Source organism: Phyllostomus discolor, chromosome 1, assembly GCF_004126475.2.
Source record: "Phyllostomus discolor isolate MPI-MPIP mPhyDis1 chromosome 1, mPhyDis1.pri.v3, whole genome shotgun sequence".
NCBI classification, from domain to species: Eukaryota; Metazoa; Chordata; class Mammalia; order Chiroptera; family Phyllostomidae; genus Phyllostomus; species Phyllostomus discolor.
Window position 1 is genome coordinate 67,855,620 of NC_040903.2, and position 27,879 is coordinate 67,883,498.

Genomic DNA, 27,879 nt, shown 5'->3' on the forward strand with positions numbered 1-27,879 from the left:
TTTACTAGGGCTGATTTTCTTTCTGCACCTCCGATAGCCCTTCCTCCTGTGGTGCTGCTGTGTGTATGATAGCCCTTCCTCCTGGGGTGCTGCTGTGTGTACGAGACTGTTAATGAGCACACCAGGAGAGATGCTGGCAGGCGATGATGGGGGGTGGAAGGAGTAGGCCAACTGGTAGTGGCTGCAAGAGGAAAGAACTGATTTAGCATCTTTGAAAGCTGCTTTAGATTAGCATAACCATTCTAGAAAATCCTACAACTAGCAGAGTTTTAGGAGGGCAGGGGAATAGTGAGAGGGTAGTTATTTTTATTCCTGTTATTATTTGAAAACTATTTATTCCAGTGTGAAAACCTAAATTTCTCCATCATTTATGTTCCTTTTCTTTTTTCTCCCCCATAATTTAGGTTCACGGTGATGCTTCTTTCTGTGGTCAAGGGATTGTTCCTGAAACATTTACGCTGTCCAATATCCCACACTTCAGAATTGGTGGAAGTGTCCATCTGATTGTCAATAACCAACTGGGGTATACCACTCCGGCAGAAAGAGGAAGGTCTTCCTTATACTGTAGTGATATTGGTATGTTATACAGGGTTGTTGATGTTACTGGGTCAGACAAGGAATTTCTAGAGAAACTTCTAGTTCACTTAGAGCAGTGAGCCTCACTGGTGCCATTAAAATGGCTCACTGTGAGCCATTTTAAATTTTGGATCACCTACAGTCAGTAGTCACCTTCAGTGTTCTTAGATTAATATTCCTTTTAAACTCCGAGTGTGATCTTTATATCCAAAGATATAAGACTGGAGTGGAACTTACAGGGTGCAATCTCAAATTGCTTAAGTATCCAGTTGAATGATCTGGTGGAAACCAGAGATCACCACAACTAGTTAACACTAAAGTAATTGTCTGTAGGATGTTCAAACTTGGAGAACTCAAATCTTAGTCAGAAAGGAGATGTTCAGTTTGATAAGGAATTAATATCTAAAATATAAAAAACTAACACAGCTTAATAACAAAAATAATCTAATTAAAATGGATGGAGGAACTGAATAGACATTTGTCTAAAGAAGACATACCAATGGCCAACAGGCACATGAAAAGGTGCTCATCACTCCGGCCAAGATGGAGGCATAGGTAGACACATTGTGCCTCCTCACACAACCAAGATGGGGACAACAACAATTTAGAAACAGAATAACAACCAGAACTGACAGAAAATTGAACTGTATGGAAGTCGGACAACCGAGGAGTTAAAATAGAAAAGGTGCTCCTCATCGTTAATCCTCAGGGTAATGCAAATCAGAGCCACAATGAGATATCACCTCACGCAACTTGGAATGGCTATCATCAAAAAGTCGAGAGACAACAGGTGCTGGAGACGATGTGATAAAAGGGACTCTTAGAGACTGTTGGTGGAAATGTAAGCTGGTCCAATCACTATGGAAAACAACATGAAAATTCCTCAAAAAATTAAAAATAGATCTACCATAGTATCCAGCAATTCACTTCTGGATATATATGCAAAGGAAATGAAAACATAATTTTGACAAGATAACTGTACTCTCGTGTTTATGGCAGCATATTCACAATGGCCAAGATATGGAAGCAACCCAAATGCCCATCATTGGGTGAATGGATTTTAAAAATATTGTATATGTACACAAGGAATATTATTCAGTCATGATAAAGAAAGATATCCTGCTGTCTACTTATGACAATATGGATGGACCTTGAGCACATTATGCTAAGCAAGATAGGTCAGACAGAAGAAGACAATTATTGTATGATATCACATATGTGTAGAATCCTTAAAAAAAGTCAAAGCTGTAAAAAAAAAAAACAACTGAGAGTAAAATGGTGGTTACCAGGGCATTAGGAGTAGGGGGAATAAGATTGATGGTGCTTAAGATAAAAACTTGTAATGAATAGTAAATAAACCATAGACGTCTAATGTACAGTATAATGAATATAGTTAATAATACTGCACTATAATGGTATATATAATATGATAAATATTGCTTCAATGGCAATCATATTACAATACAGAAATTATCAAAGGAATATGCTGTATATCTCGAATTTACAAATTTTAACATGTCAAATTTATTAAATTCGGCCAGGTAGTCTGGTGAGCTACCAGATGTGAAGAAGCAAGGTTTACTTGTTTTAGACATTGGCAGTATTAAATGCTGGGCTTTTATTACCCACTCCCTGTTTCACAAAGTTATGAGAACTGTTAGACAGCAGAAACTATACTGTTTTAGACCCAGGCGTGGCCTGGGTACCTTTTAGGGCTATGTGAATTTTGTATGATTAGAGATACTGAAAACTCACCTTGATCTCCTTGGAGAAAATCCATTTGTTTTCTAGAATATGTCCTCTCATGACCCTTTTATTTTAGGAGGAAAGATAATAGTAATAATGACAATAACAAAATAAAAGTTAGTTATTATGTACCAGGTACTGTTAAGCACTTTATATGCATTAACTCATTTAATATTTACAGCAATGCTAAGAGGTAGGAGCTATTATCCTAGCATAGATAGGGAGACTGAGATTCATAATTTTATGAAGGTCACACAGTAAGTCACAGAACTGTGACTTGAACTCATTCTTCTTAGCTGGACTCCAAGATTTTTTAAAAATATATAATTTAAAAAATATTTTATTTATTGATTTGAGAGAGAAAGAAATATCAACCTGATGCTTTATCCACCTATTCATTCATTGGTTGATTCTTTTTTAAAATTATATTTTATTGCCCTGCTTGGTGTGGCTCAGTGGTTGAGCACCTGCCTCCAAATCAAAGTCTTGCCAGTTTGATTCCCAGTCAGGGCACATGCCTGGGTTGCAGGGCCCGGTCCCCAGTAGGGGGCATGTGAGAGGCAACTACACATTGATGTTTCTCTCCTTCTCTTTCTCCCTCCCTTCCCCTGTCTAAAAAATAAATAAATATTTTTAAAAAGCAAATTATATTTTATTGATTATGCCATTGCAGTTGTCCCAATTTTTCCCTTTTTGTCCCTCTTCACCCAGGATCCCCACTCCCTCAGGCAGTCCCCACACCATTGTTCATGTCCACATGTCATGCATAGATTCTTGGGCTACTCCATTTCCTATACTGTATTTTACATCTCCAAGACTATTCTGTAGCTACCTATTGGTACTTCTTAATCCTGTCTGTATTGATGATTATGTCTTTATTGTTTGCTTAGTTTGTTTTTTAGGTTCAATTTTTGATAGATAGATAGATATTTATTGCCATTTTACAGTTTTGAGCTTCAACATGGATACAATAATGGTTTGCTGATGAAAAACTCCTTTAGTTTTTTCTTGTCTGGGAAGTTCTTTATCTGCCCTTAGATTCTAAATGATGATAGCTGTGCTGGGTAGAGCAATCTTGGCTGTAGGTCCCTGCTTTTTATGATTTTGAATATTTCTTGCAAATCTTCCAGCTGGCAAAGTTTCTTTTGAGATTAGCTGACAGTCTTATGGGAACTCCCATATGGGTAACTGACTGCTTTTCACTTGCTGCTTTTAAGATTCTCTCTTTATCTTTAACCATTGGCATTTTAATTATGATGTGTCTTGGAGTGGGCCTCTTTGCATCCATCTTGTTTGGGATTCTCTGTGATTCCCAGACTTGCATGCCTATGTCCCTCACCAAATTAAGGAAGTTTTCTTTCACTATTTTTTAAAAATAGATTTCCAGTTTTTTACTCTTTCTCATCTCCTTCTGGCATCCCTATGATATGAATGTTGGACCTCTTAAAGATGTCCCAAAGCTATTTATACTATCTTCATTCTTTTGGATTCTTTTTTCCTCTTCTTGTTCTCATTGCTTGTTTTTTCCTCCTTATGTTCCAAATCATTGATTTCATTCTCAGCTTCATCCACCCTACTGCTGTTTCCCCATAAATTGTTCTTTTTTCAATTACTGTGCCCTTTGTTTCTGACTGGATCTTTTTTCACTGCTGAGGTCCTTGGGAGGGATTTACCCAGGCCAATCAGCTGCAAGGACTGGTTGTGACCACTGGCCACCAACCTCTGCCCTTTGTGGTCTATAGCTGTCCATTGGTTGCACGGTCTCTGGGGTTTCTAGGGCAGTGTAGGCCAAGGTCAGCCCCCACCTGTGTTTTGCCCAGGGCTGCCCTGTATGAGCTATAAAGCAACCTGAGATGCTGCTACTTGTGCTGGGCTTAGAGATTCCCAAGTGAACCCAGTCTGTGAAATTAGGCTAGCTGCTGCTAGTGCCGGGCTGGAGGCCCCTTAGCAAAAGGTAGGGGGCTGTGAGCTTGCTGAGGCTGGGTGTTGCTTGTTTGAGAGGATTTAGGAAGCTGTGAAGCATGAGTGGAGATCAGCCATTTATATGAAAAAGCAGTTTTGGTGGGCCTGTAAGTTGAGCGGAGTGGAATCTCTGGGGATCTCTAGGGTGGAGCAACAGTGTTAGCCAGCTGGATGGAATCTTAGATATTGCACTAGCCTGCCTGTGGCTCTGTTGAGGGGAGGGTTCAGAAAAGGGACAGTGGCCTCTGCCCACATTTCTGTCTGGTATAAAGCTGTTCCCCAGCTCTTGCCTTGATGCCAGACACTTCAGTTCCTCCCTGTATGCCACTGGTGCCTTCCAAGCTGCTACCTGGGTGCTGGAGCTCAGAGGGAGTGAGTCTGAGACCATGTTTGGGTTCTTTAAGAGGAACTGCTTGGACTCTGTAAGTTTCTTCCATCGACTCAATCCCTGCTGGCTTTTGTAGCCAAATATGAGGATTTATCTTCCTGGCGTTGGAACCCTGGGCTGGGGGGCCGTGTGTGGGGCTGGGACCCCTGCTCCTGAGATATCCCTCCAGAATTTTTTTTTTTAATTCACATGTGGAGGTGAGACCAGCCTGTTCACATATCTGCCATAATTCCATAGTTGTCAGATTTCCTTTCAGCTTGGTTTCTGATGGTTCTGACTGATGGTTGTTCTATATTTTAGCTGTAATTTTTAAAAAAGATTTTATTTAGCCCTGGCTGGTGTAGCTCAGTGGATTGAGTGCGGGCTGGGAACCAAAGTGTCCCAGGTTCGATTCCCAGCCAGGGTACATGCCTGGGTTGCAGGCCATAAACCCCAGCAACCGCACATTGATGTTTCTGTCTCTCTCTCTCTCTGTCTCTCTCTCTCTCTCTCTCTCCCTTCCCTTTCTAAAAATAAATAAATAAAATCTTAAAAAAAAAGATTTTATTTATTTTTGGAGAGAGTGGAAGGGAAGGAGAAAGAAAGGAAGAGAAACATTGGTGTGTGAGTGAAACCTCGATCTGTTGCCTCTCGCACACCCCCACCTGGGGACTTGTCCTGCAACCCAGGGATATGCCCTGACAGGGAATCAAACTGGTGGCCTTTCAGTTAGCAGGCTGGCACTCAATCCACTGAGCCACACCAGCCAGGGCTATTTTAGTTGTAATTTGATGTGGTTGTGCAAGGAGGCAAACTATGTTTACATATGCTGCCATCCTGACCAGAAGAGTATGTAGTTTTTTCCATTGGTTGATTCTTGCATGGGCCCTGACTGGGGATTGAACCTGTAGCCTTGATGTTTTGGGACAACTTTCCAACCAACTGAGCTACACCACCAAGACCAATGTTTGGGTTCTTAATGACCAACCCAAACTATCTCTGAGGTTGTAGGTTGCCTCTCTACTCACTTGGCACCGAGCTAATGTCATCTGGGTGAACTGGCCCACTTCATCTTGGTCTTCTCTGCCTCAGGGAAACTTGTGGGCTGTGCCATTATCCACGTCAATGGAGATAGCCCAGAGGAAGTGGTCTGTGCCACACGACTGGCTTTTGAATACCAGCGCCAATTCCGGAAGGATGTGATTGTTGATTTATTATGCTACAGGCAGTGGGGCCATAATGAGCTGGATGAGCCCTTCTTCACCAATCCTGTCATGTACAAAATTATCAGGTACAATTATACACCTTTGTTTAGTATGCCTTCTTCCCCGTAGTGCTCACATTATGCTTTTTATTGACACTCAGTTAGAATGGCTAACTTTCCTGGTTTGTCTGGGACACAAAACTTTCAGTGCTAAAACTGGGACAGTCCTGGGCAGACTGGGATGGTCACCCTATGGGTGTCAGGAAAGCTCCCTATATTCTTAAACTCTACATGTTTCCTCAGTGAATAGACAAAGGGGGCAACTTAACAACCTCACTTAGCAGATGGGAAGATGGAATAGGAGAACTAAGGCAGTCTTGCCTGAAGCTACTGAATATGGCATTGACAGGTCAGGAACAGAACCTCCATGATCCACTTCTGCAAACTATAGACGGGGACCTACTCTGTGCCTTGGCAAGAGGTTACACGATGGGTTTTAATGACGGTCAGAGCTGCGCTGTCCAATTTAGAAGCCACTAGCCATAAGAGGCTGCTGAACTCTTGAAACATGTGGTAATCCTGATGGAATTGTGCTGTGAGTGGAACCTACACGCCAGATTTCAAAGACTTTATATGAAAAATGTTAGCTATATTGGTACTAATTTTGTATTGATTAGATGTTAAAGTGATAATATTTTGGATATATTGAGTTAAATAAATGTGATTAAAATTAATTCCATGGGTTTCTTTTTACCTTTTCTAATGTGACCAGTAGGAAATTTTAAATTCCACATTGGCCTGCATTCTTTTCCTGTTGGACAGTGTTGAGTGGGAGGGTTAACGTAACAGACAGATACGTCTCTTTGGAATTTCCTTTTTAGATACTAGAAAGTAAAATAGGTCCTGCTTCTTTATTTCTCATAGACATAAATTAAAGCAGAGGAATAACCTTGGTGACATTTTACAAATTATGTTGGTCATAGGTAGCAGAATGCTCTTGGAAGAAAAAGTCTGGGTTATTTCTTTAGCTCTGAGCTTGGCAGCTGAATTACTTGGTGTGCCCGAGCACCCCATTTAAAATAATCTATCCTGACTACCTCTCACTTTGGTCAGGATTGAGTATGATAATATCAATATACCTGAATAGACCTTACAGTTTATGCAACTGTAGAGTGACATTATTATTACTGTTGTTATAAAACCCAGGAGCTGAATAGGTACAGGATTCTTAAAGACACCTGAAACAGATATTGGCAATTTTGGGCTTAATACTTTTTAAAACAAAGCAGCGCTGAATGGGTATTTATATAGGTCAGTCCTGTAAATAACTGAATTTACCAAGTCATACAAAAACTACCAATTATTTCTACCTGAACATAGACAAAATTCATAAAGATAAATTTGTTTTCTCTTGTTTGCCTGGATGAAGTTGTTACAGCTATCTTTCTGGAAAAAAAATTTATTGGAGTGCAAGTCAAATGACATGAAATGGACCATTTAAAATTCAGTGGCATTTAGTACATTCATAATGTCACACAACCACCCCTTCTACCAGAAGTTCCGAAGCATTTCCTGCATGTCTTTTTACAGCGATGACACTCCACCATACCTTTGATAATGACTATATCTGTCTTTCTTTGATTTTTACAAATCACATTGATATTTTCCCCCTCTTTCTTTGACAGAGCCCGAAAGAGCATTCCAGACACATATGCAGAGCACCTTATTGCCAATGGACTGATGACCCAGGAGGAGGTCTCAGAAATCAAGTCCTCTTACTATGCAAAGTTAAATGACCATTTAACAAACCTGGCCCACTATAGCCCCCCTGCTACTCACCTGCAGGCCCACTGGCAGGGCCTGGCCCAGCCAGAAGCCCGTATTACCACCTGGAACACAGGTGTGCCCCTAGACCTCCTACGGTTTATTGGTGGCAAGTCTGTGGAGGTGCCGGAGGAACTCCAGATGCACAGTCACCTTCTGAAGATGTATGCTCAGGTAGGAAGCTCTGAAATCTGTTATTTTTTGTTGTGCAGCAAAGGAATTGATGTTGGTCTGGTCATTTCATTGGCTAATTTATTTGACAAATATTTGTATGTTATGGTGTTCTAGGAAACAGGTCTAGTGGTGTTTTGGTACTGATAGTCAATTAACTCAGATTTTGCCTACTCCTCCCCTATCCTTCCCTCTCTTCCTCCCTTCCCTCTCTTTCTCCCTCCCTCCCTCCCTTCCTTCCTTCTGTTTAATACGTTCAATGTACATGTACTATATGCACATTATTAAATGTATAGCAATATCAGAATCCCTGTTTGGATTTTTCTGACCAGAAAACACTCTCATTCTTTTGGGTGGCTTAAATAAAATAAATGAAATCAACACACCTCTGGAGTCAACTATTTACACCCTTAATCATGTTGAGGTTTTACATACTGTCTCATGTTGAATATAGATGTGAAAACCCCCGTCCTGACCCGTGGTTTGCCTAGGACTCAGGGATTTCCTGGGATGTAGGACTTTCACTGCTAAAAACAGGAGAGCAAGGAGTTAAAGCCTCCATCTTTCTTAAACTTGGATAAGAAAACTTTACCCTCTGAACTATTTCTAAAACACTAATTTTTGGATTTTAATTATAGGTATAGAGGCTATTAAAACAAACTATGTTCTCCCCATCCAGGAGAAGAAATAGAATATTATAAACACAGTTCCTCATGAACACTTCCCTGCAGCCAGCTCTCAGTTACCCACAGGATTAACAACTAACCTGAGCACCTGTGTGTTTTGCCTGTTTTAAAATGTCATATAAGAAGAAAAAAAGATAAAACAAAGTGTTATATGACTGCTATCAGACTTTCGTGTATTCTCTTACACTTTCTGTTTTAACATTAGTTTTTTTTGATACTTCTGTTGCATTGCCTTTTTTGAACTATATGAAAAAGGATATAGACTCTTAAAAGTTTCTTTTTTCCTTCCCTTCAATTGTACAGTCTAGACTGGAGAAGGTGATGGATGGAACCAAGTTAGACTGGGCCACGGCAGAGGCTCTTGCCTTGGGCTCATTACTTGCTCAAGGTAAGAAGTTTCTATTTAGCTGCACAGCAGGAAGAGGATGCTTTAATATGACATTTGTTACCTATAACCTCTGCAGAGTTTAAAGTGACAACTACTTCCTATTGTGTTTATTGACTAGAGAGATTCTAAAACATATTATCTTTTCTTATTTAATCATAGTGTAAGTCATATTATCTTTTCTTATTTAATCATAGTGTAAGTCATGTTGGCAACCTTCATTAGAGACTAGAGCGATTATACTTGGAAAAAAAGGGCTCAGGCTTGGATGTATTAGAAAAACATTTCCTCTAAAAATTGTAAGGCAGCCCCGGCTGGTGTAGCTCAGTGGATTGAGCGTGGGCCTGCAAACAAAGGGTTGCTGGTTTGGCCCTGGTTTGGTTTAGGGCCAGGTTCCCCAGTGGGGGGCACGCTAGAGGCAGCCACACATTGATGTTTTTCTTTCTCTCTTTCTCCTTTACCTCTCTCTAAAAGTAAACATAAAAAATATATTTATATATAAACTGTAAAGCAAATGATGACTCTCCATTCCTATACAATCTTATGTTCACTGTGGATATTGAATATAGGACTCATATATGTTGTAAGGATAACCTATTATGTTAAGGAAAACTCTCAGGAAGAGTTGATGTACAACAATTTAGGGTCACCATGTCTTATTATTACTGTTATTCATGGGAATCTGGATTTCCCCCCCTCTTGCTTGCTTAAGGTTTTAATGTTCGTCTGAGTGGCCAGGATGTTGGCCGTGGAACATTTAGTCAAAGGCATGCAATGGTTGTTTGCCAGAAGACTGCCGACACCTACATCCCTCTGAACCATATGGACCCTAATCAGAAGGGGTTTCTAGAGGTAGGATGTTCTCTTATCTATTGTAAACTCGAGATGCTGATGATTATAGTTACAGGATTCTTTTTTTTAAAATATATTTTATTGATTATGCTATTACAGTTGTCCCATTTCCCCCCTTCTCTCCCCTCCCCCCGTACCCCCCTCCCACCCACTTTTCCCCCCTTTAGTTCATGTCCATGTGTCATACTTGTGAGTTCTTTAGTTTCTACATTTCCCGTACTATTCTTGCCCTCCCCCTATCTATTTTCAACCTACATTCTATGCTACTTATTCTCTATACCTTTTCCCCCCTCTCTCCTCCTCCCACCCCCCTGCTGCTAACCCTCCATGTGCCCTCCATTTCTGTGGTTCTGTTCCTGTTCTAATTGTTTACTTAGTTTCTATTGGTTTTGCTTTAGGTGTGGTTGTTAATATTTGTGAGTTTGCTGTCCTTTTACTATACATGTCTTTTCTTTATCTTCTTTTCTTAGATAAGTCCCTTTAGCATTTCATAAAATAAGGGCTTGGTGATGATGAACTCCTTGAACTTGACCTTATCTGAGAAGCACTTTATCTGCCCTTCCATTCTACATGAGAGCTTTGCTGGATAGAGCAATCTGGGATGTAGGTCCTTGTCTTTCATGACTTGGAATATTTCTTTCCAGCCCCTTCTTGCCTGTAAGGTCTCTTTGGAGAAATCAGCTGACAGTCTGATGGGAACTCCTTTGTAGGTGACTGTCCCCTTATCTCTTGCTGCTTCTAGGATTCTCTCCTTTGTTTTTACCTTGGCTAATGTAATTATGATGTGCCTTGGTGTGTTTCTTCTTGGGTCCAACTTCTTTGGGGCTCTCTGAGCTTCTTGGATTTCTTGGAAGACTGTTCCCTTTGCCAGATTGGGGAAGTTCTCCTTTATTATTTGTTCAAATACGTGCTCAATCTGTTGCTTTTCCCTTTCCGATTCTGGTACTCCTATAATTCGGATATTGGAACGTTTAAAGGTGTCTTGGATGCTCTTAATCTTTTCCTCAATTTTTTGAATTCTTATTTCATCTTGCTTTCCTGCTTGGTTGATTCTATCTTCCTTCTGGTCCACTGTATTGTTTTGAGACTCATATTCCTTCCTTTCACTATTGGCTCTCCTCCTCATATCTTCCTGCATCTCTTTTATGGTAACCTGCATCCTTTCATCTAGATTTCGTCCAAAATCTACCAGTTCCGTGAGCTTTCTGATCACCAGTGTTTTGAACTACGCATCTGATAGATTGGCTAATTCTTGGTCGCTCAAAAGGATGAGTCCTGGGGGACTGATCTGCTCTGTTGAAAACATATTTTTTTCTCCTGTCTCTCCTTTTTTTTTTTCCTGGTCTGGTCGCTCTTGTTACAGTGGGGGGCGGAGCCTTAGGTGCTCACCAGTGGCTAGATTGTGATGTTGTACGTGGGGGCAGGGTGGGAGCAGGAGCGGGGATGGGAGAAAACAATGGTGATAGTTCCGTTCTCCTGGACTCAGACCCTTGTCTGGGCTTCCAGGCTGTGAGTTCTGCCCTGGTCCACAATCGCTACCCCTCTGAGTCTGCCAGCTGCAGCTTGCGTACTCAGGGATCACTGCTGCCTTCTTGCGCCCCCGGATGGCTTTTGCACTGAGTTCGCGCCAAGCTTTCCCCGACCTCCGCGCGCGCGCTGCCGACCCAAGCCAGCCCCACTCCCGCCGGGCTCGTCTTCTCCTACCAGTCCGGATGAACGCGTCTACTTCAGCTTCTTGGCTGCCCGACTTCCATTCAGATAAATCCTCTGCCGGATCTGGGTGTTATTCTGATAGTAAATTATTGTTGTAAATTATTGTTTTTCTAATCTTGGTTGTACGAGGAGGTACGGTACGTCCACCTATTCCTCCATCTTGCCGGAAGTCGATTATAGTTACAGGATTCTTAAAGCAACTAGAGGTTCAATGCTTTTGAAGTAAAGGGATGCTGAGTGGATAGATGGTATAGGCCTATACATTTGGAATGGAAGTAACATATTAGCAAGTAGACTGGAGTTATTTTACTCTGGCTACTTCTCTGCAATCATATCAATGTCAAATGAATGTTAATTTTCTAAGTCAAAAATTGATATTACAGACTTCGTATTGCTGGATTCATTAAAGTAAACCAAAGATGTGAATAATTAGCCAATATTCCTTTCCTATTTTTTTTTTAGAAAAGCTATTTCATCAGGTTACTTCATTCCCTAAGGTTTAGTAGGCTTGACTAATATTTCTATTATCACATACTTCCGTGGCCAGTCAATGAACTGTACTCATTAGAGTCAAGGGCAGGGGTTGGGTCTTCTCATTACCTGTCTCTCCAACAACCAGCATACACCTGGCATGTGATGTTTATTAAAATAAATTAAAACCTTTTAAGGTTCAGTTAGGGGCATGTCCTCTGTTTTCCTACTCTAGCCATTTGTTTGAGAGTATAATCTTGAGTCATTGATATCAATATTTATTTTAAAAATTTACTTGTCAAAAGGAAAATTCCAGGAAGATTACTTAATGGATGTACTGCTCAGCTTTTCTTCAGGTTAGCCTAAAATCTACCCCTGTGTCAATCAGACTGATAATCTAGATGAGGGGTGTCAAACTCATTTTCACAGGGGGCCACATTAGCCTCCTGGTTGCTTTCAAAGGGTTGATGTAATTTCAACTCCTTAATGGTTAAGGAGCAGTTATATTTATACAGCCTTAAAATTATTTCGGCCCTTTGAAGGCAACTGTGAGGCTGATGTGGCCCCTGTGAAAATGAGTTTGATACCCCTGATCTAGATACTGAAATGTTTAATATCCCCCAGCCCCCCGCCACCAATGACTTTTTTGGAATTGTGATTTCATATATAGTATTGATTAGCCTTAAATATTAGTGTTTGAAAAGCCTCAAGTAAACACCCTGCCACTTTTATGAGGAAGCTGTCAAAGATTTCATTTATTACCTAATACCATGTACTTCATATGAAGACCCTAGGAGAAGCACTTGCTTGGTCTCTGTTGTCTTTGTTGTGTGTAACCACGAATCTCGCAGCTAACCAGCATTCTCTTATTGATAATGACTTCCATAATATCAGAAAATAAAACAGTGAATCTTTGTAGTTTTCAAAAAATATGTAATGGCTTCCATGAAGGGGTAGAGGCTACAGTGGACTTGGTAAAAGTGAGTAGGTTGCCAGGTTATGTCTTTTCCCCAACTCTGTTTCTCAATCTTAATTTCTATTTTTTCCTACACTAACTTTGCACTGCCATGTTATGTATTATGTATAACTACTGGCCATCGTAAATACTTTTAGGAATAAATAAAAGCATTACAGATTCAAAAAAATGAGGTATACCCATGTATAAAGTACAGTAGATGCATAGGAGAAGGAACAGATTATCCTACTTGAGGAAATCAGGAAAAGTTTGGCAAGGAAGCCAAATTTCACCAACACTTGAAGGATAGTAGGAGTTGCCTGTTCTAACACATGTAGGGAGAGCATTCAATGTGGACACAATAGCACACCAAAAAAACTGAGAAGTGAGAGGACCCGATATGCCCAGGGAACTACAAATAGCTTCATATGCCTGGAAATTGAATGCTGAAGTGGATACAGGAGTAAAAACAAGGAGACAAGCCAGATTGGACTACCCACATAGAGGGAGACTTCAGGTATTATGTAAAAGAGAACCGTGGTGGAATTCTGAATAGATTACCTGATTTTCATATTGTCAATGGAAAGATCACTCCTGATAACACTTTGGAAGCCTAGGTTGAAAAAGAATGAGAATTTAGGACAATTTCTAAGGAGGCTTCTCAATCACCTAGGCAGGAAATCACAGGGACTGGAATTAGGGCAATAACAGTGCAGGTGGAAGATGGGGTCAAATTTGAGAACTATTCAGAAAATCATAGCTGAAGGACTTACTGGTAGATGTAGGGAATAAATAAGAAAGACTAGTCTCAGTTTTATTCTAGCTTCATGACTCAGACAGCTGGTATATGATAACAGCCTTTACCCAACCAGGGAGTGAAGAAGAGGGAACAGGTTTGGTGAGGAAAGAGAATGGATTCTGTTTTGGACATTTTATTTAGAGGGGCTGAATGGCACAGAGGTTTCTATCAAGCAATTAAATAAGTATATCTGGAGCTAAGGAAAGAATCTGGTCTTGTGATCTAGATTTGGAAGTAATCAGGGTATATGAGTGTTTAAACCACAGGGGTGGGAGAATCTCCTTGAGAGAAAGCAGAGTGAGAAAAGCTGAAGGATAGAGTCTTGGGGACAACAACAGCTAAGTGACTGTCATAGGAAAAGTATTTCCATGAAGAGCATCCAGGAAGGCATGAAGAGTTACCGTGTCATTGAACTCAAGTAAGGAGGAGTCATACAAGAGGAAGAATAACATGGTCATTGGCTTTGGCAACTAGAGGGCAAAGGGTTGACCTCATGTAGAGCTATTTTTTTCTGTGTCTATTTGGCTATCCCAATTCTATGTAGAGCTATTTTAGTGGAGTGGGGAAAGCAGAAGCTAGAGTGTACCTGTTGGATGGTAAACAAGAGTTAAGGAGGAGGAGGCAAGGGAATTAGATAATTCTTTCTAGAAGCTTGACTGTGAAGGGAAGTAATGGCTGGAGAGCACTGATCGAGAATATTTCTTGTTTTGGTTTTAAGCTTTTGATGGTCTATCTGCTGAGAGGAGGAAGCCAGTGAGGAAAGGTTCAGAAGAGAGGGGTTAGGTGATGAAGCTGGGAGAAAAAGCCAAAGACCAAAGGATTTAGAATATGAATGGGCATGTCAGCCTTGGATAGGAAGAAAGATGAGGAACGAGGTAAGGACAGTGGAAATACAAGAAAAGTGGCTACTACAAACTCCATTTACAACATATATATGAATCTGAGAAATTCAGCAGTCTTTCTGAAAATTAATGTATTATATAAGTTATAACTGAAATCAAAATAGAAATCAGAAGTGATAAATTATGCATAATCCCACCATGATAATAAATCATCTCTTTGCATTTTCCTGTTATCATTGAGTGTTTATCCATATAAATCACAAAATTTTATAGTTGTAATCATCGTAGAGATGTAATTTTTTGTTTTTTTTTAAATAAAAGCTTTATTGAGATACAGAATTAAGCCTTTCAGACTTGACTATATGTTGTTACACCATAAAGGTCCTGGAGGAAAACATAAGCAGTAAAATTTCAGACATCCTACATAGCAATATTTTTGCTGATATTATCTCTTAGGGCAAAGGAAATAAAGGAAAAATTTTTTAAAAATGGGACTACATCAAACTAAAAAGCTTCTGCATGGCTAAAGAAAACATCAGCAAAATGAAAAGGGAACCAACTATCTGAGAGAACATATTTTCCAATGATACATCAGACAAGGGTTTGCTCTCCAAAATATGTCAAGAACTCATATGACTCAACACCAGGAAGACAAACGACCCAATTAAAAAATGGTCAGAGGACTTGAACAGACACTTCTCCAAGGAGGATATACAAAGGGCCCATAGACATATGTAAAGATGATCAACATCACTAGCCATCAGAGAGATGCAAATTAAAACCACAATGAGATATCACCTTACACCGATCAGAATGGCCATCATCAATAAATCAACAAACAACAAGTGCTGGAGAGGCTGTGGAGAAAAGGGATCCCCAGTGCACTGTTGGTGGGAATGCACACTGGTGCAGCCACTGTGGGAAAAAGGATGGAATTTCCTCAAAAAACTAAAAATGGAACTGCTTTATGACCCAGTGATTCCACTGCTGGGATTATACCCTAAGAACCCTGAAACACCAATTGAAAAGAACTTAAGTACCCCTATGTTCATAGCAGCACAATTTACAATAGCCAAGTGCTGGAAACAGCCTCGTGCCCATCAGTAAATGAGTGGATCAAAAAACTGTGGTACATTTACAGAATGGAACACTACACAGCAGAAAGAAAGAAGGATCTCCTACCCTTCTAGACAGCATGGATGGAACTGGAGAATATTACACGAAGTGAAACAAGTCAGTTGGCAAGAGACAAATACTCTATGACCTCACTTATAACTGGAATCAAATGAACAAAATAAACTAATGAGAAACAATAGAACCAGAGACATGGAAACACAGAACAGATAGCTGTAGGAGGGGAGGAGAGAAGGGGGGAATGGAGGAAGGACGGGGAAGGGATTAGTCAAAGAACATGCATGAATGACTCGTGGACACGGACAATAGGGAAACGTAGGCTGGGTAGAAGGGGGCAAAAGGGGAAAAATTGGGACAACTGTAATAGAATAAACAATAAAAAAAGAATTCAATCTTCCAATGTGTGTAGTGAAGTGATCTTTAATATATTCACAGAGTTGTGTAACCATCACCACTATTTATTTCAGAACATTTTTATCACCCTCCCAAAAGAAACCCCATACCTTAGCAGGTACTCCCCATTCCTTCCTCTGCCCAGCCCCTGGCAACTATTAATCTACTTTCTGTCTCTGTGGATTTGCCTGTTGTGGACTTTTCATGTGAGTAGAATCATATATCATGTGGCCTTTTGTGACTACCTTCTTTCACTTAGCATCATGTTTTCAAGGTCCATCCCTGTTGTACCATGTATCAATATTTTTATTACCAGATAATATTTTATAGATAGATAACTTATAAAGAATATTTTAAAGAAATTTTTGAAAGAAGCACACAATTACAAAAAATTTGGATGTATAATACACAAGGAATTTTTTCTCATTCTGAAACACTTGAGACATCAAGTTGGAAACTTCCAGTTGCAACGTTTGAGGCACTAGATGTGTATTCCCTACAAAGGAGGACATTCTCCTACACCACCACAGTATCACCAGCCAAGTCAAGAAATTAACATTGCAATGTGACTGCCATCTGGTCCTCAAACCCATTCAGAATCATGTTGCATTTCATTGTCATGTCTCCTTAGCCTCCTCAGAGATGTAACTTTATATTCTGCTTTTTTTATCTTAACATATCATGATGGTCTGTTAATCTGTTGTGCAATAGGATATTATGGATTCTAACCTAAGGTAAGCCTTTTTTTGGTATGTTTCCCCCTTTGTTTTGTGACTTTTTTTTAAGCTTGTATGACACAGTTTTACTCTCAGCTTAAAAGGTGGGTCATCTGAGAAGTTAATTTTGCTTATCCTTGAAGAAAATCTTCAATGCCTGTATTCCAAACTCTTTCATGTCTTCCTCTTTTTGTCCCAACTTTCCCACGTGCATCACTCATAGATGGCTTTTTCCCAAAGCCAAGCGGAGATGACTGAAAATAAAGCTGCTCTCGCTGCCCCTCCTCCCTCTTGAGAGGTTTGTATAAGTGTGAGGCTTTTACCTTTACTGATTGGGTCACCACTTCCCCAACATGACAGTGTCTCCGTTCTCTTCCTTTGCACCAGGTCAGCAACAGCCCGCTGTCAGAAGAGGCCGTCCTGGGATTTGAATACGGGATGAGCATCGAGAGCCCTAATTTACTGCCCCTCTGGGAGGCTCAGTTTGGCGATTTCTTCAATGGTGCCCAGATCATCTTTGACACATTCATCTCTGGAGGTAGGTTTTGGAATATGGGTGTATAGTGGACACATGGCACCAGCCTCATGGGGACAAATGAATGAAAAGGGCCTGTAGCTGCTTATGAGACTCCTTGTACCACAGACCCTGGGGAGAGTTGACGGGTTGCCTTGTCATCCAATGGGGCATGGCAGCTATTGGCATTAAATAAGCTGCCAGAGAGCTGGGTGTTGTATGGGGAGCAACTGTGCAGGGAGCACCGTCCCATCTGCAGGGGAATGTGTTTGGCTGAAGGGAGCAGGACTGCACCTACCAGGTCCTAAGTAGTTTGACTTTTGGGTCCATTCTTGGGTTTGTTGAGTAGCTATGACATGAATCACAAGCTGGTGATGGTGACACAACGAGGATTTGTGGTCAGAGCGAATGGCAGCCTTGAAAATCTGCTTCCCTCAATCCAGGGACACTCGAGTATCTGAATATTGAAAGTTGTACGTCTTTATTATTTTTATAATCATTAATAAAAGCAGTAGCTGCTTACTATAAAAATTCAAAGTATATAAAGTACAAGTGTGAGTCTCCCCCAGACTCTCACACCAGTTTGGGGGTGACCACTCTTGGATTTTGAGTATGCACTATGGATCTTTCCTTGGTTGTGTTTCTGTGTAACTATGTAGCTACAAGAGACATACCAATCAATGTCACCCCAATAAATGTAATTCAAAATAAAAATAATGAAAAAGAAACGTGTCTTGAGGAGGCTGGACTTTGACATGTCCAGAGACTCTTCCAAAGTGCCTGTGTCCTCAGCTTGAGGACATGTGTTGTCAGGGGTGCTTGAGGAAAAGCAAGAGCTGCCCAGCCTCCACAGAGTTGTGCTGGAAGTGGAGTCAGCATGGCCATGCTGTTCTGGGAGCTGGACATTCACCACTGAGTTTGTCTTTGACTTGCTTAAGCCCAGGATATGTGCCGTTCTAGGGTTTCAGTTGATAGGATGGCTGTATTTTCTCCCAAGTATGGTATAACTATGCTAGACAGTACATGTAAGGAAAATGGGTTTAGGGAGTCTGGCAGCAAACTAACATTTATTCACTACCCAGGTCAGATCAGACCCCTTTTGTTGCTGCTTCATAGGGATCTCAGTCCCTCCCTCTACTTTTCCAGGAGAGGCCAAGTGGCTCCTACAGAGCGGTATTGTGATTCTCCTACCCCATGGGTATGACGGGGCTGGACCCGACCACTCCTCTTGTCGCATAGAGCGTTTCTTGCAGGTATGGCCAATACTTTTTGGATTCCCAGGAATGTTTTCCTGCTTCTGAGGTGCTTTGAACTAGAACCGCCTCCTGCAGATACTTAGTGTGCACCTTAAATTGTCATACATTGTACTATTTGAATGAAACACAGATTTAATACTTCAGAAGCAGCAAGCCTGGCAGCCCCATTGCCTCCACTGAATGCTGGAGGGTTTCCTGCTCCAGATTTTGCCTTTGGTTTTCCCCAGGGTTGCCTCTGCATATCCTCTCTCCAAATTGGAGGGGACTAGCCAGAATTGTTAGGATTTAGTCAAATCACTCACTTTTCTCTCCATTGCTTCTGGAGTGGGGTTAGGAGCTTTCTGTCCCTCCAGAATCTTCTAAGATTTAATTCCTTGCCTTTGACTTTTTAAACTTGTTAGCTGCTTTTGCTTTTGTTTTATCTTTAAAACAAACAATCCAAACTATAACTGTGTTTATTTCATTAAGAGAGTGAGATTCTGACAGTGTATCTTTCCACAATCTCACAATCTTAACCCCACATAATCAGAATCTGTATTTTTTTAGAAGGTCCCCTCCAGATACTTCTTGAAATCAGCTGTGTTTGGGAACAACCGTGTTAAAACACACAGACTCAGGCAGATGGGGGAGCCATCAGATCCATCCTCTGGTTACTTCTTCACAGGCTATAAATTTACTTCCTGGTGTCTTCTACAGTGGAGGGAAACTTCTCTTGTCATTGAGAGCTCTGCGGTCTGTTTGGAGAGCAGATGTCGTTATGATTGCATGAGATAATCTGAACATTCTCCTTTCTTTCCTGTCTCTCCCAGATGTGTGACAGCGTAGAGGAGGGGGTGGATGGGGACACTGTGAACATGTTTGTGGTGCACCCCACGACTCCCGCTCAGTACTTCCACTTGCTCAGGAGACAGATGGTCCGGAACTTCAGGAAACCCCTCATTGTTGCTTCTCCGAAGATGTTACTCAGGCTCCCTGTAAGTGGAAAAAGCTGGTTGGAAGCCTTTCTCCTCTTGTCATTTTTTTTTATTGCGTTTTTTCTGTTTTCTCAATCTAACTGTAGTTTTAAATTACAGAAGCATCTTTACTAGTTTTAGTTGGCTTTGCTGCTCTCCTTCTCTCTCATCTTTCAGGAACAACCGGAAATACAGGTATTCATCAGGTCCTATAGTGAAAGACAGGATAGCAATTTAATCATACTGGTATCCTGGTCTGAGGGGAAACAATTTTATAGGAAAAGTTTAAAGGTCCAAATAGTCTAAACACTACTGTGTTGATACTAGCAAGTTGGGAATTTAGATGAAAACAAGTGGTGTTACTCATTGACTTTTGTTTAGTTTTTTTCTATTAAATGATTTATCATAAGTAGAGTCCTATTTCAATAAGCACAGCATCATAACAATATACCTTATTGTACACTGTTTTAAAATTTTAAATTTTTAAAAAGTATACATTTTGTCTTGGTTTACCTGAACTAAGTGTTAAATACACAATCTAATTTTTAATCACAAATATGTTAGTTTTCAATTGGCTGAGTTCAAGGTAATAAATACTAATAAGCATATATTTCTCTCATCTGCTTACTTTTTTCAGTTTTACATGAGATTCTTAATTAGGATGAATGCAAAAACCTTGTATTTATTTGGATGCTACTGCTAAAGTGAAATAGGGCTGTTCAGGACTATCTTTTGGTTTGCACAAAGACGTGAGAGTGTAGATTTGAAACTGAAGGATTTTAAAGAAAGTTGCAAGTGATTTGCTCTGACTGGTGTGGCTCAGTGGATTAGACGTCATCCTGTAAACCAAAAGGTTGCTGGTTTGGTTCTTCCTAGTCACGGCACATGCCTGGGTTGTGGGCCAGGTCGCTGGCTGGGGGCATACAAGAGGCAACCGATCAATATAGCTCTCCCTCCCTTTCTCCCTTTCTTCCCCTCTCTCTAAAAGTAAATAAATAAAATCTTTAAAAAATTTTTTAAATGTATTTATTTTTAGAGAGAGGGGAGGGGAGGGAGAAAGAGAGAGAAACATCAATGTGTGGTTGCCACTCTCATGCCCCCTATTGGGGACCTGGCCTGCAACCCAGGCATGTGCCCTGACTGGGAATTAAGCTGGTGACTCTTTGGTTTTCAAGCCAGTGCACAATCCACTGAGCCACACCAGCCAGGGCTAAATAAATAAAATCTTTTAAAAAAAAGAAAGTTGCATGTGTTTGTATTTTTAAGCGGTGCCTAGCATTTGGACGAGAGTCAGGAGACACTCTCATGGATAGCATCTGCATGATCCTGGCATGAACACCTTAAATTTTGCACTCCAGGCATCTCATCTGTCTTACCCTCATTCTGACTCTGAGAGTCAGTAGCAAATGTAATGATATTAAATATCTTAATATAATGTGTGTGTATAACCAAGTCTTAATTGAACTATTAGAAATTTTATTGAGTCTTTTTTGCTGTTTGAAACCAAGATAAAAGTTCATGTTCTGGCCCTAATATTTCACTCCTTGCTTCAAATCTAATATATAACTTATCAAATAAAAGAAGCCTTATTGAGGAGCCTTACAAAATATCAGTAGGTATCCTGTATATTTTCAAGTGAAAACTACTCTTACTGAGTAGTCAAATACCTCCATTAAACATTTAACTTCTTTAAATTTTTTTTTAGATTTTATTTATTTATTTTTAGAGAGAGGAGAAGGGCAGGAGAAAGGGAAGGAGAGAAACATCCATCAGTTGACTCTCACATACCCCTAAATGGGGACCTGGCCCACAACCCAGGTATGTGTTTTGACCACAAATCAAATCAGCAACCTTTTGGTTCACAGGCCAGCACTCAATTCACGGAGCCACACCAGCCAGGACGTACGTTCTTTTATTAATTAAAAATAAGTATGACCATTATTCAATTCTGATTTCCTCCTGAAAATTTGATTATCGGTACAAAAGATCTATCAGAATATAAGTCAACCCTTTCTTTTGATGGCCTATTTGGGTGTGATTTGTCATATGACAAACACAACTCAGGCTATATGGATTCTGTGTGTCAGGCGGTACCTAAATCCCATTCCAACTTCCCACTCCACTCTGAATCCCAGCTCCCTTTGTTTCCTGTCACAGGAAGCGAGGACTGACAAATGAATCTGGTTCTGAATGGAGAAAGATTACATTAATTAGTCATAAGAATAGCTGAATAGTTAATATTAAGTTTTTAGGTCGTATCACAATATTCCAGCCTCAGGATGGCTGCCCACGATGGTCTTAGTCAAAGTGCCATGTTAGCTCCCTGGCTGGTGGGGCTCAGTTGGAGCATCATCCTGTAACTGAAAGGTTGTGGGTCTGATTCCCAGTCAGGGCACATACCCAGGTTGCGGATTTGATCGCCAGTCCAGGCATGTACGGGAGGCAGCTAATCAATGCTTTTCTCTCACATGGATGTTTCTCTGTCTCCCTTCCTCTCTTCCTTCCTCTGTCTCTAAAAGCAGTGACAAAATGCCCTCAGGTGAGGACTGGAAAAAAAAAGCCAGATATCCAGTTGGGACCTGGCTGTAGGGAAACTAACTAGATGATAACAAAAGGGATCAAATCCCTAACCTGACTTTAGCAGTTTTGTACTCTTAAGTTCTTTGCAACAAGCATTTATTTAGATCAAGCTGGTTAATACAATCTCTTTTCATTACAGAAATATTCACTAACTTTGTTCTGACAAATAGGTTTCACTTATAAATTATAATAAAAAACTTAAAGAAGTAGTTGCTCTACCTTAGCTGTTTTTGGTTCATAATATAAATTCTATAAAATGTCTCTAATTCCAAAAAATTAGAACATACTTTTTATTAATAATGAAGTTGTATGACTAAATTGAAATTTTGATTCTTGAAATTTTATTATGGCACCAGACTAAAGGCAATCTTATCTAACTTCAGGGAAATAATTTATTCTTAAGTATTTGGAACAGAATATTTTTTTTGGAAAGCTATTGTATTTATTACTATATATGTTTACTTATGGTCCTAGGCGAGAGTTTTGATACTGTTTCTTGGTGAAGATCCCTGATAAGTAAAAGCATCTTCAGCTCCTTTCTACTGTTTAATAGATTTGTGGCTTTTCCCTTTCTCCTCAGGCAGCTGTGTCAACTCTTCAAGAAATGGCACCAGAAACAACATTCAGACCAGTCATTGGTGATTCATCTGTGGATCCAAAAAAGTAATTTGATGCATACTTTTGTTATCATACTCGGCAGTTGAATTTTAATTGGTGAGAACTCTAGGTCATGTTAAGAAACACAAAGTGATCCATATCTCCTCCCTCATAATATAAGTCCTTTAAGTGAGTAGGGTAGGAGCTATAATATGCATGGAAGAGTGAACTGGGGAGGCATATGTTGCTAAAGAAGGCTTGCCAGGGCATGGCATGTGATTGAACCCAGCTGCAGAGCCCTACTGCTTCATTAGTGAAGCATTTAAATCTATGGGTTTCCCCCTTCTTCTGATACAATTCTTACTTTAAGGTATTTTCCCTCCACCTTTCTGTCCTTTTTCTGCCCAACAGTGTTAAGAGTCTAGTGTTTTGCTCTGGCAAACACTTCTATGCCCTGCTGAAGCAAAGGGAATCTTTGGAAGCCAAGAAGCGGGAGTTCGCCATTATCCGAGTAGAGGAACTCTGCCCTTTCCCACTGGACTCATTGCAACAGGAGATGAGCAAATACGAACATGTGAAAGGTAAAGGTTTCTTTGACTTTTAGATATCTGAAACCTATTGAAACTATCTCATGTGAAAAAGAGGTTATGGGGGACAGTGAGAGTTATTAGAAAACTGGATCTCATGAAATCTGGAGACATGAAAATAATAGTTCTAGAGCTAGTGCCTTCACGTGATTTTTGGTATTTCTTTCAGTCTCCCTTGTCTCATATAAGACATCTAATTTCTTGAGAGTTTGGAGGGAATCACTGTCATTTATGATACATCAATTATAATTGTAAAGACAAGCCTTTCAACAAATGGAGCTAGAATAATTGGATGTCTTTATGCACCTTATGCAGAAATTAAATGAAAATTGATCATAGACCTAAATGTAAACTGTAAAACTATGAATATTCTAGGAAGAAAATGAATAAAATCTTTGTGACCTTGGGTTAGACAAAAAGTTCTTAGATATAATACCAAAAGCATGCTCCATTAAAGAAAAAATGGACTTTATAAAAATGAAAAACTGTTGCATTGTGAAGGGCACTGTGAAGAAAATAAAAAAACAAGCCACAAAGGGGGGGAATATTTGCAGATGGATATCTGACAAAGGACTATCCAGAGTGTTCAAAGAGCTCTTAAAACTCAACAGTAAGAAAATATATAATTGGCCCCTGCTGGTGTGGCTCAGTGGACTGAACACCAGCCTGCAAACCTAAGGGTCACAGGTTTGATTTCCAGTCTAGGGCACAGGCCTGTGTTTTGGGCCAGGTCCCCAGGAGGGGGTGCATGAGAGGCAACCACATATAGATGTTTCCCTTCCTCTTTTTTTCCCTCCCTCCCTTCCCTTCTCTCTAAAAATAAATAAATAAAATCTTTAAAAAAAAGAAAGATTTTCATATATGTGTATACATATAAGAAAATATATAATCCAATGTTTTAAAGAACTGAACAGGCACTTTACCACAGAAACAAATGGCAAATAATTAAATATATGAAAAGATGCTTAACATAATTAGTGATAGTGGAAATGCAAATTAATCCAAAGTGAGATATGGCTACATATCTATTCAAATAACTAAAATGAAAACAAAACAACAAATTGACTACCAAGCGATGATGATGATGCAAAGCAACTAGAACCCTCATTCACTGTCGGTTTGAATGCAAACTGGTACTGCTACTCTGGACATAGTTTGTCCCTTATACAGTTACACACAGAGTTACGATACCACCCATCGGTCCCCCTCCTAGGTGTCTACCCAAGAGAATGGAAAACATCTCTCCAGAAAGATCTGCATGTGAATGTTTATAGCAGTTTTATTCATAATTGCCTCAAACCGGACACATCAAAATGTCCTTCCACCTGTGAACGAATAAATAATCTGTGTTATAGACCCTGGCCAAGTAGGTCAGTTAGTTAGAATGTTCCCATATGCCAAGGTTGTGGGTTTGATTCCTGGTCAGAGCACATACAAGAATCAATCAATGAATGCATAAATAAGTGGAACAACACATCAGTGTTTTTCTCTCTCTCTCCCTATCTCTATAAAAATCAATAAATTAAAAAATAATAAAATAGCCTATGGTATATCCACACTCAGGGTCATAGTACTCGACAATAAAAGAGAGTAAACTATTGCTATTGGCAAAATCACAAATGGAGTTTGCTAATTTAAGGAAGCCAGACCCAAAAGGCTAATACCATATGATTCTATTTATCTGACATTCTGGAAAAGGCAAAACTGTTGGGGTAAGGGAAAGATCAGTGGTTGCTAGAGGTTGGTGGTGAGAGGAGGAGTTTAGTATTATACAAAGGGACAAGGCAAGGGAATTTTTTTGATTAATAGAATTGTTCTGTATTATGATTGTGATGGTGGATACATTACTATGCATTTGTAAAAAAAAAAAAAGACAAGCAAAAATATGCCATATTGGAAAAATGTGTATGTATGTACATAGTATGTGTTTATGTTGTATATGTTCACTTGAGGTACTGAGATGAATTTTCTTGTTTTACAGATTTTATTTGGAGTCAGGAGGAACCTCAGAACATGGGCCCATGGTGTTTTGTTTCTCCAAGGTTTGAAAAGCAACTGGCCTGCAAGGTACTATCTCTGCCCCTCTTGTAATATTTTGATATCTTGTTTTTCATAGAATGCCAACAAATGGTTTTATTCCCTATTATCGATCCAGTTCTTTCAAGGATAAACTAAAATATAAAGTCTAGTTTTAGGCTATTCTTTCAAAATAAAATGCTAAGTGTTTATCAAGCTGTGAGTACATACCAGTATCATGTAAAACAAAAAGTGACTATACTTAGAAAAGTAAAAGCCCTTAATGGTGGGTGACTTTCCCACTAGTCTACTCAGCATTCTTGTCCTTAAAGGTCAACATCCAAGCCATCGGGGAGCTGAGTGATGAGCAGGCTTGTTTTACAATATGGGAGTAGAGACACCCAGTGATATTTGTTCCAGGCCCATCCACACAGTTGGGACCCCCCGAAGGCCAAATTCTTGTTGATTGTGCTGCAGGAAGGGAAAAGCAATGAGAAAAGCAATTATGCCTCTGTTTTATCTTTCTATTCTGCTTTGATTAGAACTCTGTTCATTCATTTGGTACTAGCGGGCTAGGCTCAAATCATTTTCACATATATATAACTCTAATTTAGGAAACTCTACAGCTCAAACCAACTAATAGTTACTGAAGAACAAATTTGAGAATTTATATTACCTTATTATGCCTGGAATTTAGTTGGTTTTTAGTTGTGACAATCTATTCTATGTAAATCATTATTTTTCCAAAAAGGTGTTGTGTGTTAAAGAAGCTAAGAAAAATATGTGCACCTCCTTGGAGGAACTAAGCAGACCTCAGATAGGGTCACAATGTCATTTTATTTCTTTTCTGCCCCAATGACAGCTCCGCCTCGTGAGCCGACCCCCTTTGCCAGTGCCTGCTGTAGGAATTGGCACTATTCACCTGCAGCAGCATGAAGATGTCCTCACCAAGACATTTGCTTGATGATGTGCTCTGAAAAAATACAACTTTCTGTTAAGAACACTGCCATGAAAAGAAAGGCCTGCTTTACTTTCTCCTTTTCCCATTAGGTAACATGAAAAACCTGTCTTCCTCTAAGATTTTGGGACTGCTGAGGACCATTTAATCTGGAACACGTGCAATAGCCAAGGGAATCAGTACATAAATCTGACAAGTAACTTTTGTCCTTACATGTCCAATCATGTTACAATTTGGTTAGATCTGAGTGAGTTACAGAGCTAGGTTGTAGTCCAGATTTTTCAGTCTTCACTCATTCTCATTAACTGTATATGCCCAGGGAAGTTCTTTAGCCTGACTTTATAGCTACATATAGATTACCTCAACATTACCTCTCAATTTGTTTGATGGATGTCACTTTCATTAATTTTCCCTTTCTTTATTCAAAGTCCGATATTTTCATTTATGTCATTTTTGGTGCTGTTTTCCAGCCACTAAGAAAAATATTTCACCAAACACTGTAGCAAAACTATATTATTCCTGATTTGTGTTTTTCAGATTGTTGTTTTACTAATTATCCTTAAATCTCTGAGTGTGATTTTTTAGCATAGCATTATTAAGTTAAGGAGTTTTGGCTACAGTGAAATTGATTTGTGGTCTGCTTTGCCACATTATCTTCCTTTACAAAATTGTTCTTGTGGTAATATTTTCATACTTTTAATTGACTTTGAGTGTATGATATGGGGATTTCAGCCCCTGGGTTAATCAGTCTTGTTTCAAAAATCCCTGCTGCAATGTGATGTTTACTAGTGGTGTTTAAGGAGCACTTTAACTTTGACAGCAGGAACTTCCCAGTGCCAGGTACTTGGGGATTTCCAGGCATCACCAACCCACTCCCTTATTCTGAAAGTAAATGGTACTGGAAAACAGCAGCAAACTGTGCAGCTTTCCATGGCTTGGCGCTGCAGAGTCTCAACCATCGACCATTCTTGTGCTGTGACACTGTTTTTCTCAGAAACAATGGGGGAAGTACTTGGACACTGCAATGCTTTCTTCACTTTTACTGGCAACTGGTAATGTCTTTCAGAATCAATGTATAAGTTGTTCTGGTCACAGCAGTAGATTCAGGATTCGCATCATAAATGTGCGCATTAGTGCACTGATTTAACATTTCTGTAGTATTCTATCCCTTTTATTCCTATACACCTTAATGCTTCCTTTCTGTGCCAAGTCCTACTAATCATTTAACTTGGTGCCAATCATGTAAATCACTAAAATTACAAAGGTCTATTTAATGAGAATGATCATCAATGCTGTATATCAAAGTAGGGAAAAATAAAGTACAATGTTGTTTTATTGCAGATCTTTTGGTTTCTTGAGTTAAAAACATTTTAAAGTGTAAGCTCAAAATAAGAGGGAAAACCAGATTTTTTTTTCAGTTTAGTGTAGCTCTCTCCAAATTTCTAACTTTATACCTCATAAGTCTACTTATGTTTTCCTGTTACATCTTCAACATGAGCCGTGAGCTGTGCACCTTAGCCTTCTATTTTCAGTCACTACGGCAACATGGGTCAGTACTTTGAATTCCTTTACAGGAAGAGACCATTTGAAAAATTCCAAATCAAATATTCCTGTGATAAAAT

The 27,879-nt window shown here is 39.7% G+C and overlaps 1 protein-coding gene and 1 long non-coding RNA gene across 4 annotated transcripts in view; both read left to right on the forward strand.

Moving 5' to 3' along the window:
- Positions 1-27,594, forward strand: part of DHTKD1 (dehydrogenase E1 and transketolase domain containing 1) — a 46,959-nt gene extending 19,365 nt beyond the window's left edge. For 2 of the 3 annotated variants that reach the window (XM_028507459.2, XM_036024242.1), the window contains 12 exons: positions 405-576; positions 5,744-5,942; positions 7,541-7,853; positions 8,840-8,924; positions 9,634-9,773; positions 17,184-17,334; positions 18,457-18,563; positions 19,376-19,540; positions 22,680-22,762; positions 23,108-23,277; positions 25,265-25,350; positions 26,162-27,594. In XM_028507459.2, the coding sequence (XP_028363260.1) occupies positions 405-576; positions 5,744-5,942; positions 7,541-7,853; positions 8,840-8,924; positions 9,634-9,773; positions 17,184-17,334; positions 18,457-18,563; positions 19,376-19,540; positions 22,680-22,762; positions 23,108-23,277; positions 25,265-25,350; positions 26,162-26,263 (1,773 nt within the window). In that variant the 3' untranslated portion in view covers positions 26,264-27,594. The remainder of the gene's footprint in view (positions 1-404; positions 577-5,743; positions 5,943-7,540; positions 7,854-8,839; positions 8,925-9,633; positions 9,774-17,183; positions 17,335-18,456; positions 18,564-19,375; positions 19,541-22,679; positions 22,763-23,107; positions 23,278-25,264; positions 25,351-26,161) is intronic. The other variant, XM_036024237.1, reaches the window with a different exon arrangement.
- Positions 1,057-1,841, forward strand: LOC118500218. The gene is made up of 2 exons (XR_004902774.1): positions 1,057-1,098; positions 1,262-1,841. It is a non-coding gene; the product is annotated as an uncharacterized LOC118500218 (long non-coding RNA).
- Positions 27,595-27,879: the final 285 nt, after the last annotated feature.